Here is a 13,039-nt window from a genome sequence, read left to right on the forward strand (position 1 = left end):
TTCAGACAACATAAGATGTCATTGATTCATTCAGACAACATACGATGTCTTTGGTTCATTCAGACAACATAAGATGTCATTGGTTCATTCAGACAACATAAGATGTCATTGGTTCATTCAGACAACATACGATGTCATTGATTCATTCAGACAACATACGATGTCTTTGGTTCATTCAGACAACATAAGATGTCATTGGTTCATTCAGACAACATAAGATGTCATTGGTTCATTCAGACAACATACGATGTCATTGGTTCCGAGAAACGTAAATGTACTTGAAAAGAATGGTCTAATTTTGTTGTTGTTGTAAACACTTAAATCCACAATGAATTAACTTTGAAACGCTAATGAATTAATTGTAAACTTCTGACTGTCAGTTAGATATTTTTAAATCTGAGATCACACTTATTTATATGTAATGATACCATTATATTTGATGTGATCACACTAATTTAAATGTAATGATACCATTATATTTGATGTGATCACACTAATTTAAATGTAATGATACCATTATATTTGATGTGATCACACTAATTTAAATGTAATGATACCATTATATTTGGTTGTCTTCTTTTAAATGTACTGATAGCAACAAAATGACTTGATTTGGTTTTTACTCCACTTAACCAAGGAAAGGGCACCCAAGTACCTGGTTAGACTACTGACAGTAGACCCAAGATACGAATGTTATTTATCTACGTACTGTCAGCTAATGAAATTACAATCAAACCAACCAGCTGTTGCATCGCTTTTTTAATTCTTTAAAATTGCGAAACCGAAATCCATAAATACTTTAGTAAGGTCAAGACGCTTCCGTCAGCCTTGCAAGCAGCACTGCATGTCACGGGGGTGTACATTAGTTTTTACTCGTAGGCTGCAGTATGGAAACAAATTTAAAAAAAAGGCAAACCAAACTCAACATGAGCCTCATTAACATTCAAACATTCTGGATGGACTTTTACTCGTTTAGTTACATTTATTCTAACCATTTCCCCAACACAGGTGACCGTTAAACATATATCGCGTGACAAGGTTTCAAATTGCTTCAGTGTGTGAGTGTGTGGCTGTGTGAGTGTTCGTGTATGATATGGATATATTGAGAGACAGTGAGAGACAAATGTATAAAATTGTTAATGTGTAAGATAATTCATTCATTTTTAAAAGCGTATAAAAAAAGAAACACATTTGTTTAGTTTGAGGACAAGTGAAATTTTATTTCGCACTGAGGTCAGTTGAAATATTCATTCGCATTGAGGACAAATAAAATACTTGAGGACAAATAAATACTTGAGGACAAATAAATACTTGAGGACAAATAAATACTTGAGGACAAATAAATACTTGAGGACAAATAAATACTTGAGGACAAATAAATACTTGAGGACAAATAAATACTTGAGGACAAATAAATACTTGAGGACAAATAAATACTTGAGGACAAATAAATACTTGAGGACAAATAAATACTTGAGGACAAATAAATACTCATATAACTTTGAGGACACGCAAAATACTTCTTGTATTTGGGACCACAAGTAGAAATATAGTGGAATGTCGTCCACAGTGGCGAAAGAACTTTGCAATGTCTGCCTCAACTACCCGGATAGAGAAGCGGTCATTTCTTACGACTTGACTATGACAAGGCAGTCCATTACCTTCAGACAACTGTGGCAACTAGCCAGCAGGTAGCTTTGATTTTCAAATTATTAAATATAATATACATATAATACTAGTAAGTAAAAAGTAAAGTTCCTCTTTCAGACATTGCCATCCATGGGGCAGAAGATGTAAATGTCATGTGTTTCTATGGCCGACGGTTAACAAGTGAGTAAAGTGATCAGCTCAATGTAGCAGATAAATAGGGAAAAATTTAATACAATGAATACATTATATTGTCTGAAGGAATAGATCACTAACCTTCTGGAATCATAATACCGTCATAAAAATCATAGTTGTTTGGAAAAAATAGACGGGACTTGTCAATATGACAATTGGAGCCTTACATCCCTCACCTAACGATCCATCCAACATAAACACAGGGGATTATTTTGAAACATGTTGACATAAAAACACTCATTACATTTACAGGCGATTAAATTTCTAGTGAAAAGTAAATTTTACGATGAACTTTGTGAACCTATAACAGAAAATGGCTACAATGGCTTGGAGCTAGAAGTTCTCTGGCTTATGAAAATGTTAGCCCATTTCTCTATGTCTCTAAATTGTATTAATGTCTGTGTCTTTGGATCTGCTTGTTTTGATCTCAACAGGTTTGCTCATGTCCTGAAGTCGGCAGGTGTCCGCCAGGGGGAGTACGTGTTGGTCACCACACCACTGAGCATTGAATTCTGGGTAGCCAGCCTTGGGGTCATCCTCACTGGTGCTGTGCACATCAGTACAGAGAAGTTTTATTCAGGAGGTGAAATTATTACTGAGGTATTCTTAGAAACCTAATAGCAACCTTTGGGACGCTAAACTTAAAGGGGGAGGGGGGAGGCGACGAGCATTCAAGAAGACCGCGAAGGCGGTCTTGATTTTTTAGAGTCAAAATAATCCAATGAAGGGACCCTCATCATGTATGCTTTAGATGTCAAGGGAAACATTTCTACAGCTAAGAAAGCAGGAAATCACTTGGCGTTGGGGCTTACAGCGATCAAAGTTGACTACACTGGAGAATAAGAAAATAATTAATGAATTAAAATCAATGTTTAGTTATTTTAAGAGTTTTGAAACTGCAATGATACCTACATTTTTTTTCTACAATTCCTCTTATCAACTTGCAAATTTGTTTGTTTCGACACTGCCTGGTCAAGGATTTCAAAAACGGCTCTAATGATTTTTCCAGTAATTTGACAGTTTATGTGTATCCATGAGAAAAACTAATTGTTCACACAAGGAAAACTCCTAACCCTAATTTTTCAAAATATAATGATCTATGGACTAACTATTTGGATGATGATTTCGGTTATTGGAACTAGGAATTGTGTTGCATAGTTTTTTTTATTTTTGTTGTAGGTAGTGAACATGTCAAAGGCAAGGTACATAGTTCTATCTGGCGATCAGGGAAGTGAAATGTGGGATATGTTCAAAAATGATGCCAAACCTGTGGCCGGATCTACCTTTGTGACATCTGTCTGTTGTAGGTCAATGCCTACCTTGGAGAAACTGGTGCTCACCAACAAAAGTTCTGGTCAGTGAAGTAATTGTACTGTTCTATAGTTTTAGGTGATCATGGCTCTATTGTTATACATAACTCTATGATAGAGAATTTATTATTGAATCATACAGTCTAATTCGGTTAAACAAACCACCGGTTAATCGGATCAGCCTAAGTATGAAGAAAATCCTATTATGCAATCTAATCCGATTAATTGGAATACACGGTTATAAGGGTAAAAAAAGATCGCGTCTTTGTGTATTTGTAATTGATGGATTTGGATTTGATTGTATCTTATATTTGTTATATGTGTGATCTATTTTTGGCTCTTAACCTTATTATCTTGAGATATTAATCATGAAAATTATGTTCATCACAAGTATGTGCTTTATTTACTAATTACTTGTTTGTGGAAATTGTCACATATGAAGGGATGATTGTAAAATACAAAGATATAAAGGCTACAAATACTTGTTTTACTTATTACTAGAAAGCAAGGGAGCAAATTTCCTTGAAGTGCTGGCCAGCTTATCGGAAGAGTTCTGTAACCCTGACATTCAGCCAGAAGACGGCGCTGCAGTTGTCCTCAGCATTGACAAAGATAAAGCCAATCGCCCCAAAATGTGCGAAATTTCTCATGCAGCTATAGCTGCGTACTCCAAAGTTTTCTGGAAGAAGTTCCCGGATGTATTCAAAAAGTAAGAGCTAGATATGATTACTATTTATAAAGTGACATCTGAAAATAAAGTTGAGACAAATGACAGTGATAGTCTTATAAACTTGAAACTAAATTTAAGTGTAAATAATTCTAAGTTGTCTCATTAATCAGACTTAATTGTCCCTTTTTTTAGCGCCCCCCCCCCGAAAGGGGAAAAGACGCTATTAGTTTTGTGTGGAATGTCTCTCCGTCCGTCCGATCGTTTAGATCGCGTAAACTAGAAAAGATTGTGAAAATCCGACATCACAGTTTAGACCTTTCAAAGTTCTGATGCAACGGCTTCTTTTTTTCTTTTCTGAAAGTGAAAAATTTAATTTTTAAAATCAACTATGCAAGCAGTTTTTGCATACAAATACACCATTTTTACAACTATTCACTATTAATAGTAACAAACACAGGAGGCTATTTAGTAAGGGACATTACCATTTATCATATATTTAACACATTTATGCAAACGGTTCTAAATATAAGTGGAACATAATTTAAAACAACAATTAATAAGTGTTTTTTTATATTATCGCGTGAACTGCGGGGTGATTCGATTCCTGTAAGACACCTAACAAGGGATTTTTAATTTTTTTTTCTCTACGAAATGTTTTTTTAATGAGGCTTGAATAAGAGATTGACTCTATACAAAACAATTAGATCAATAAGATAATCATTATATGAAATCAGTTAGGCCACGTTCACATGTAACTTCACATTTACTTTCACTTATCTCTTGGTCTGCTGGGCCGTTGGGGCACCACACAAGATCTGTCAACCTTCTTTCTCCTTTCTTCTCTGTCATTTGCCTTTAGTAGAATTTCATCCTGCATTTTTATCTGCCTGGTAGGACCACTTCGGGTGCCGATTATGAGTTTATGTTACTACACAAACTGTCTTTGTAACCTTGTTAATGTGTCGAATTCTGACTATTATATAGACTTGGATTTTCACAATGTATGGGAAGAAGAATGTCAGTCTCTATTGTTGTAAAGTAGCAATCTGACCCAGTTTTAAGTCGATATCTTGTGAAGATTTAATGAGGTACTTGACTTAGTTTTTCTATTATAGCCTTCTCAGAGATGATCGAGCAGACAGCTTAGTTCAATAGGTATCTGGACTGTCTCTACATAAGTACTGGAAGTAGTTCAAACTGACTGGGGGAAAGTTAATGAAAAAGACTCTGGTGGTTGTGAATTATTATTTCTGTAGTAAATCGTTGTATGGTAATTCAAGTCTTAAATGGATACCAAACTTCTATTAGTACTTGATACTAGATACTTGATACTTAATGCTTGATACTTGACTTTGTAAGTTTCAGACGTTCTTTCTTAAGAGATTATTATGTATTAGCCCAAATCGCATGCAGGACGGCATGGAATAGCTGCGGGCAGGATTTGAACCTGGAACCATCGTGACCATACCACTCGACCAGGGAGTACGTTCCAAGCTAGTTATGTAAAAAAGCATTGTCCTAATTTATTACTTTTAAAACATCCTCGCAACTGCTACTAAAAAAAGAAAGAAACATAGGCTTAATCTAGAATACATTTTTACTTCATCAAAATAGCTGAGAACAAATAGAGTTTGTTATTCCACGCTTCTCACATCTTGCACCAGATCAAATAGTGGAAGTTGTAAGATTCTGGTGCATTGTATAATGTTTGTGAGCAAAGTTTGTGCAAATTCTTTCGCCTTAAGTGAGCCTCGTTCTCAAAACGAGTTTGGAGAACAGAAGCATAACTCTCTCTCTAGCACGAAAACATAAAAACAAGTTACAATCAGATGAAGATCGAAATCTTTCGGCTTAGAGAATTAACTTATCCAGTCGCTTTTGTGCAGTCTAATCCAGTTAGTTGATTTGGACCACATCGGGACGCGATCGTTTTGAGACTAATAATCAGCTGCTCCTATTAACCTGATTCAACTGTATTTTTTAAAACCATTTTGAAGCAATTAGAACTAAATTATGTTCATAATAAAAACTATGATTTTTTTTTTACACAGCTTATATTAACTCAATTCATCTGTCTGGTAAAATGTTCGCCATTCTCGGATCATGTTGAAAATTCGCATAATCACTCCTAGTCGATGACAATAAACGAAACAATAAAGAAATTAGTTAATCCATTAGTTAAAATTAATTTATTTTGCTTTATATAGAAAAAGGAGAGTTACATCTTGCAGTATTGAGAAATATGGCAGTGGTTTTTCGGTTCTTCATCTAAGACATTTTTTTTTCATTTTATATTTTGCTTATTTGTCTCGTCATAACACTCCATGCTGGATAGAGTGACGGACACATGCTGGATAGAGTGACGGACACATGCTGGATAGAGTGACGAACACATGCTGGATAGAGTGACGAACACATGCGGATAGAGTGACGAACACATGCTGGATGTGTAGGCCAACTACTATGTTTCTTGCTTTAATAACTCCAAGTTATTGAATACTTTTCTTGAGCATTAAATAAAGACTTGATGGTTTGAGAACATGCGGATCCTATTCACTCTTGGTCACTTTCAATGAGAATTAGATGCCATTACTGAGTCACGTATTAAATATTGGCACATGACATCTGTAAACCTAGTTCTTAAGAAGTCCTACCAGCTGCACGCTTTTCCATTTCGTACCAGCTAACCAGCTACGTGAATTTCTTATCTTGTACCAGCTACCTTTATTTGCCTTGGTACATTGTTGCTGCACTTCCTTTCGACACTTTGTCCGGAGTTACACGAGTGCTACCAGACTGCTACCGGACGGAGCCACAAGCCATCTTTGAGGTATGGAGTTTAAAGAGTGTTACTTGTTTTATAAGTTTATGGAACTCTCGTAACAGCATTCGCGTCGACATTAAATTTGATATGTAGGCTCATGTGATATATGTAGAATCAGAAAACATGACAGGAAAGCTCGTATCTATTCACTGTGTGAAAATTAGCTGCACAGTATAATTAATGAGAAAAGTGGAATAAATATAATGTATGCGCACCTGAAATGAATTTATATTGATTTGGATCATTAAAATCAATACCTTTTGTATTTCAAGATTGCAATCTGTTTCTTTCTCTATAATTTAAACACAAATGACCATTAATTATTCAATATTAATTTTGAAACAAAGGTTTATTATCTCCACTCCCACGAATGAACTTATCCTACCTTTCGTGGCAAGCTATTCGGAATAAAAAAACAACAGTTTCTTAAATTCTTTCCCTTTTTCTGATCAGTGAGGCAGTACCAGGTGAACAAACCCCATCGCTAGTGGTTTAAATCCCTAAAACGTTTGATCATTAATTATTATTCACTGATTTTTAAAAAAACTCTACTGTCACAAAATTACAACTTGTCTTATCTTTTTGCCCAGTGAATTCCAGATTCCAGTCACAATTACAAATGTAATTTCCTTTGATGGAATAGTCATGCAACCCCTTTTAAAATATTTACACTAACGTCCCCTCTCCACTACAAAGCCTCTGGCTTTGAGACTGTACACAGAAAGAATAAGCTAAATAATGAGCCAAGTATGAATATAGTTATATAGGGCCCTATCATTGTGAAGTAGGCTTGAATAAAGAAGTACCAAAGTAATTCTCCAGTCTGTAACGTCACAACTCTATTTTTATACCAAGTTGAGTTTAAAAATAAAAGACGCTGAGCAGATGAACTTGATGATAGTACCAGCACAGTTCATTTTGTACGTGATGGAAAGAAGAAAACATCTTCCAGGACCATATGTGGAGTTTGTGTACACAGGCGGTCAACCTTTCACCTCAACAATTGTGAAAAAGTAAGGATGTCTTTAGTTTGTTTTTATTATCATTACATTACGTCAGTGTAATGGAAATGATTTTTTTTTCAAAAGGGAGTTAATTCTAAGAGCTCCAATAAAACTCTGCCCCCCCCCCCAACCTCCCGGCGCCAGTCTAATTCTCGGGAACGTTCGGATATTATGTAATGGCTAAAAAAAAAAAGAAAAAGGTGGGAGGTTACACAATTTGATTTGTTAAAAGGGAGATAGGAATAACTGAAGATTTGTTTCGCAACAAAAAAAAAAGCAGGTTCATGTGCCCTAGACTTTCACGGGTTTGGAAGGGCTATACCACGGGCTTAAAAAATATGGATGGAAAAAATAATCCTTGATTTATTTGAACACCACGAGTAATAGGAGGGGGGGGGACTGAGCACATCATCAAAGCGCCAAAAGAACTCGATACTTTTCCCATCATTTCTATCGATGCAATGGTGAAAAGTGTGATTCGGGGAAGTGGTAATAAAAAAAAGTCTTTTATAAAATTCGAATTTTCTTGTTATGTTACTCTACGGAGAGATGAGGGTTAGAGTCTTGTTACAATTTGTTACAAAGGTGATTGTTGGCATCACGTAAAATACAAACGTTTCCTTGTTTCTGTTCTCAACCTGCGCTCACTCTGACTAGCCACAGGGACTTCAGCAAACTAGCTAGTCAAACCTAACCATCTCTCATCGATTGGGTGCTTAGTGCTGAGATCCTGATTAAACTGCACAAGCCGTAAGGCTTCCGTATGAAATGAGCATGAGAAACGTTGTCCACGTGAAAGTAACTACAAGGAATTAGTTGTATAAGTAGTAAGTACCAGGTTGAATAATTTCTTAAGGAAAGATATATACCCGAAGTCATTTTGGAAATATTTTTGTAATTACTAAAATGAACGAACGGATAAGGACTACCATACAAGAATAGCTCGCTTAAGAGTATAGGATGGCATTATTAATTTATTAGCAAAAGTTGTTGAAAGCGTTGATGTCCTAGGGAAGTAAGACGCGTATATTGTTGTAATTACCTCCCTTTCATTGGCACTGTCCATTTATTTACGTTTGTTTTGTTTGACTGCTATATAGGTGTGAAGGTTTTGCTAAGAAGATGTACATTGGATATGCAGGTTCTGAAATTCTTGGTGCTACTCTTTTAGAAATTCAAGATTTTAATTTATACGATGACTATGATGCTGGGTGTTTATTACCAGATGTACAGGTAAATGGATGGATAGCTTGATATGTTGATAGATAGACAGACAAACAGACAGACAGACAGTTAGATAGATAGATAGATAGATAGATAGATAGATAGATAGATAGATAGATAGATAGATAGGTAGGTAGGTAGGTAGGTAGGTAGATAGATAGATAGATAGATAGATAGATAGATAGATAGATAGATAGATAGATAGATAGATAGATACCTTTACTCCCTACGACCGATTCTTCTCTGACAGATACAAATTGTAGATGATAGTATGAAAGAGGTACCCAGAGGACAGACGGGTCGTGTATTAGTCAAATCACCAACACTTTGTAAAGGCTACGTCGGTGACCCACTGAAAACTAAATCAGCGTTCACACAAGACGGATGGCTATGTATTGACGATCTAGGACAAATCAGGTTAATACTAGATACAGAGCTTGATAATTTAACTTAACATAACTTCTAAAGGTTGTATGGTACTGTAAACAAGGTCTCTAATCTTCATTCTTATGATAAAAGCGCGCCACTACTGGACATTTTTACGATATACTAAACAATGTCAAGGATGCTAAACTGAAATTCACAGTTGGCAATTCAGTAAAAAAACAACAACAACAAGTGAGCAATAAGTGTAACACTATTTCATTGCGTGGCAATTGATCTTCGGGTCATATCTCCTTGATTACCGGGAGTTACTTGCCTTTTTGTTGTATTTTATTATTAATTTTAAGTCATAGATTGAAGTTACTTTGTGCTTTCAGTCTAATGTTTCCTCCAGACTGAAGTTACTTTGTGCTTTCAGTCAAATGTTTCCTCCAGACTGAAGTTACTTTGTGCTTTCAGTCAAATGTTTCCTCCAGACTAAATTTACAATTGGATCTATAGGGCAGATGTAAAGATAATCTGTCTCTATGGCCGACGGTTAACAAGGGTGTTATATGGCAAACAAAACGACAACCCCTGTAACTTTTCTAAACTAATGTCAGACAACCATTTAGAGATAGAGTTAAGGGCGCCCTAAAAATCCCAAAGTAAAAAATCCCAGTCTTCACCGAAATTCGAACTCGGCGGGGGTGGGGGGGGGTGCGGACTGCACGGGATATTGGGTGATGAGGGGTATCAACTTTTCCTCAGTTATATATTAACCTTTTGAACCCGAGATTCCGATGTATAGGTCTCGAGCTCCTTACCATAGACAGTTCACAACTTAAAATGTGTCACATGAAATTAAAAATATGTTCGGTGTTTTAGAGGGTATGAAAAGGAGCTACCTCACTAGGCGTCAAGTACCTTAAGTACGCCACTGCTTGTAAGCCATGTTTCTAATACGAAGCGTCCGCATATCGGGCTGACCTATAGGGCATGTTATTTAGCGCATAGCAGATATACTGATTTTTTATTCATGAATTTTGTACTCAGCATTTAGGGAAACAGAACGTAGCCTTTGTCTTCTTATTTGTTGCTATCGGATAATCTTATTAGTCTATTTTCAAACTACATATGTGTGCAATATTATAAATTTTATTTTATCTGATGTGCTCTTATGTTAAAGATTAATCTTAAATTCGCTTCTTCTTAATTGAATAAAAATACTTCGTACACTTTTCTTACACCTTTCAGAGAAGACGGTCGAATTCTTATTTTTGGCCGCGGTGGTGACGTCATATCAAGAGGTGGGTAGTGCGAGTTTCAACTTTATTTTTATTACTTTTTTTTTCTTTTGATGTGAATGTAGTGAAGTGGATATTTCTTCAGCTCGCATCGGTCACCGATAGCCACTTGAACCTTTTCCCCAAATGGCTGCCGAGTGTCCGCGCATAAAAAGTCGAAAAAAAAACAACTTGTACTGTCCTACGAGTTGTCTTTCTTCATCATTTATTCTGCTGTGCCAAACCCACCACATGAGTTTTTACAGAAAGGATTTTCCGTACCCAACTCTGGCAACCGAGTTTCTAAGTCAATGTCTGACAGTTCTTTGGTACATGATGGCAAGGCGAGAGATGGACAATGAAGTATTAGAAATCCATTGTCCATTTAGCTTATGCTCCAGTATGTAACACCAACATGTCTTATAGAACTCTTGTCTTCACGACAGAAAGTCATATCTCATGTCTTCACGACAAAATGTCATATCTCTTGTCTTCACGACAGAATGTCATATCTCATGTCTTCACGACAGAAAGTCATATCTCTTGTCTTCACGACAGAAAGTCATATCTCATGTCTTCACGACAGAATGTCATATCTCTTTTCACGACAGAAAGTCATATCTCTTGTCTTCTCGAGAGAAAGTCATATCTCTTGTCTTCACGACAGAAAGTCATATCTCATGTCTTCACGACAGAAAGTCATATCTCATGTCTTCACGACAGAAAGTTATATCTCTTGTTTTCACAACAGAATGTCATATCTCTTGTCTTCACGACAGAATGTCATATCTCTTGTCTTCACGACAGAAAGTCATATCTCTAGTCATCTTGAAAGAAAGTCATATCTCTTCACGACAGAATGTCATATCTCTTGTCTTCACGACAGAAAGTCATATCTCTAGTCATCTTGAAAGAAAGTCATATCTCTTCACGACAGAAAGTTATATCTCTTGTCTTCACGACAGAATGTCATATCTCTTGTTTTCACGACTGAAAGTCATATCTCTTGTCTTCGACACAGAAACAGTCACATCTCTTGTCTTCAAGAAAGAAAGAGTCACATATCTTGTCTTTACATTAGAAAGAGTCATATCTCTTGTAGTTACCTTAGAAAGAGTCATATCTCTTGTATTTACCTTAGAAAGAGTCATATCTCTTGTAGTTACCTTAGAAAGAGTCATATCATAACGAGAGAGCAAGCTAAAAGTAGGAATTGAAAAAAAAAAAAATTACTGATGACTGTCAGGGTTGTGTTAAGGCCTTAGCTCGTTTGCCCGGGCCCCTGACATTCAACCAGGCACCTTCGTGCTTGCAATAAATAAGTGACTCACTGTTGACAATGTAAATGTTTAATGATATGAATTTAAGTTATGATGAACATTCTAATATTGTGGATCTATTAATTAAACAATAAATTCTACACCTTGCTGTCCCACAACGTACACATTAATGTTCGAAACCACAACACAACACACTGCTATCTCTAGTCACCAGCGTAGACTTCCACTCCCATACTAACTCCCTGTAGAGACATAAAGACAAACGAAAAGAACCAGTCTACTATGGCATCGAAAACAACTGCAGTCATGCCTGAGATACTCACCCTAAACAGGGGAACACAGAAGAATCTCAAAGAAAACGTTTCACCAGCATAATAACAAAAACGCTCCATCAGCTTACAAGCAAGGCAACAAAAAGAAAGTGCGTTCAAAATGACGTCTCTAAAATATTTTTCTTTCAGGGATCGTTCTTATTTACCCAGTCTGGATAGAAGAGCCCCTCCTCGCGCATCAAGACATTGTGGAGGTCAAGGCCGTCCCCGTTCCCGACAGCCTCAACGTCAACAACGTCTGCGCATGCGTGGTGAAGCGACCGAAAAGTACATTATCAGAAGAGGACGTTAAAGAAATTGTGAACACTATTTTGACACCAGGAGGGTCGGATTATATTACTATAGACCACGTCCTCTTCTTTGAGAAAGAGTTGCCCAATGTCAGGCGTCTAGAACTATCTCAGCTAGCTGCTAAAATGTTAGGGAAATGCTAAATTTTCATCCGAGATCTATTTTTTTAAATAAATGTTTATTTCAAAAGGACTTTTCTTTTTACGATTTAAACCAGAGTCTTGTGCGTTTTATATTATCTTTATTAAGAAATCGCATGTTGTTCATAAGAGGATTGATAGGAATGAGAAAACATTTAATAGACTTGACTTGATTGAGTATACCCGCATTGCTTTTTGGTTAGGTCATGTTAGGTTTTGTGAAACATTGCACTGATCTTCGGAATTGAATAAGTTTATTAACCATGTCAACTCTCTCGTATTAAAAAAAAAGACATTTAGTCCAACTATAAAATCGTGAGTAGTAAAATTGTTTTTTTCCTTAGACGTCATTTGGAATATTTCTTATGCCTCATCAGTCGTGGGCCGCCTCTGAGTTTGTGTGATAACACAAACTCTCAAATATTTAGTTGTCGTACATACAACGAACATTTCTGTAGGCCTAAAATAAAATA

At 36.2% G+C, this 13,039-nt stretch overlaps 1 protein-coding gene across 1 annotated transcript; it reads left to right on the plus strand.

Annotated features, from left to right (window-relative positions):
- Nucleotides 1-1,612: 1,612 nt before the first annotated feature.
- On the plus strand, nt 1,613-12,576 carry LOC106072216 (uncharacterized). Its single transcript, XM_056044667.1, has 10 exons — nt 1,613-1,691; nt 2,277-2,442; nt 3,022-3,196; nt 3,654-3,861; nt 6,541-6,652; nt 7,502-7,659; nt 8,751-8,883; nt 9,125-9,291; nt 10,495-10,547; nt 12,265-12,576. The coding sequence occupies exons 1-10, from the start codon at nt 1,642-1,644 to the stop codon at nt 12,567-12,569; spliced, it is 1,527 nt and encodes a 508-aa protein (XP_055900642.1). The 5' UTR covers nt 1,613-1,641; the 3' UTR covers nt 12,570-12,576.
- Nucleotides 12,577-13,039: the final 463 nt, after the last annotated feature.

This window comes from Biomphalaria glabrata, chromosome 10 (genome assembly GCF_947242115.1).
Source record: "Biomphalaria glabrata chromosome 10, xgBioGlab47.1, whole genome shotgun sequence".
Taxonomy (NCBI): Eukaryota; Metazoa; Mollusca; class Gastropoda; family Planorbidae; genus Biomphalaria; species Biomphalaria glabrata.

Coding starts and splice junctions, on each gene's coding strand:
- LOC106072216 (XM_056044667.1), top strand. CDS start 1,642: ATGACAAGGCAGTCCATTACCTTCAGACAACTGTGGCAACTAGCCAGC. Junction 2,443..3,021: donor GAGGTGAAATTATTACTGAG/GTATTCTTAGAA, acceptor TTTTTGTTGTAG/GTAGTGAACATGTCAAAGGC. Junction 10,548..12,264: donor TGGTGACGTCATATCAAGAG/GTGGGTAGTGCG, acceptor TTTTTCTTTCAG/GGATCGTTCTTATTTACCCA.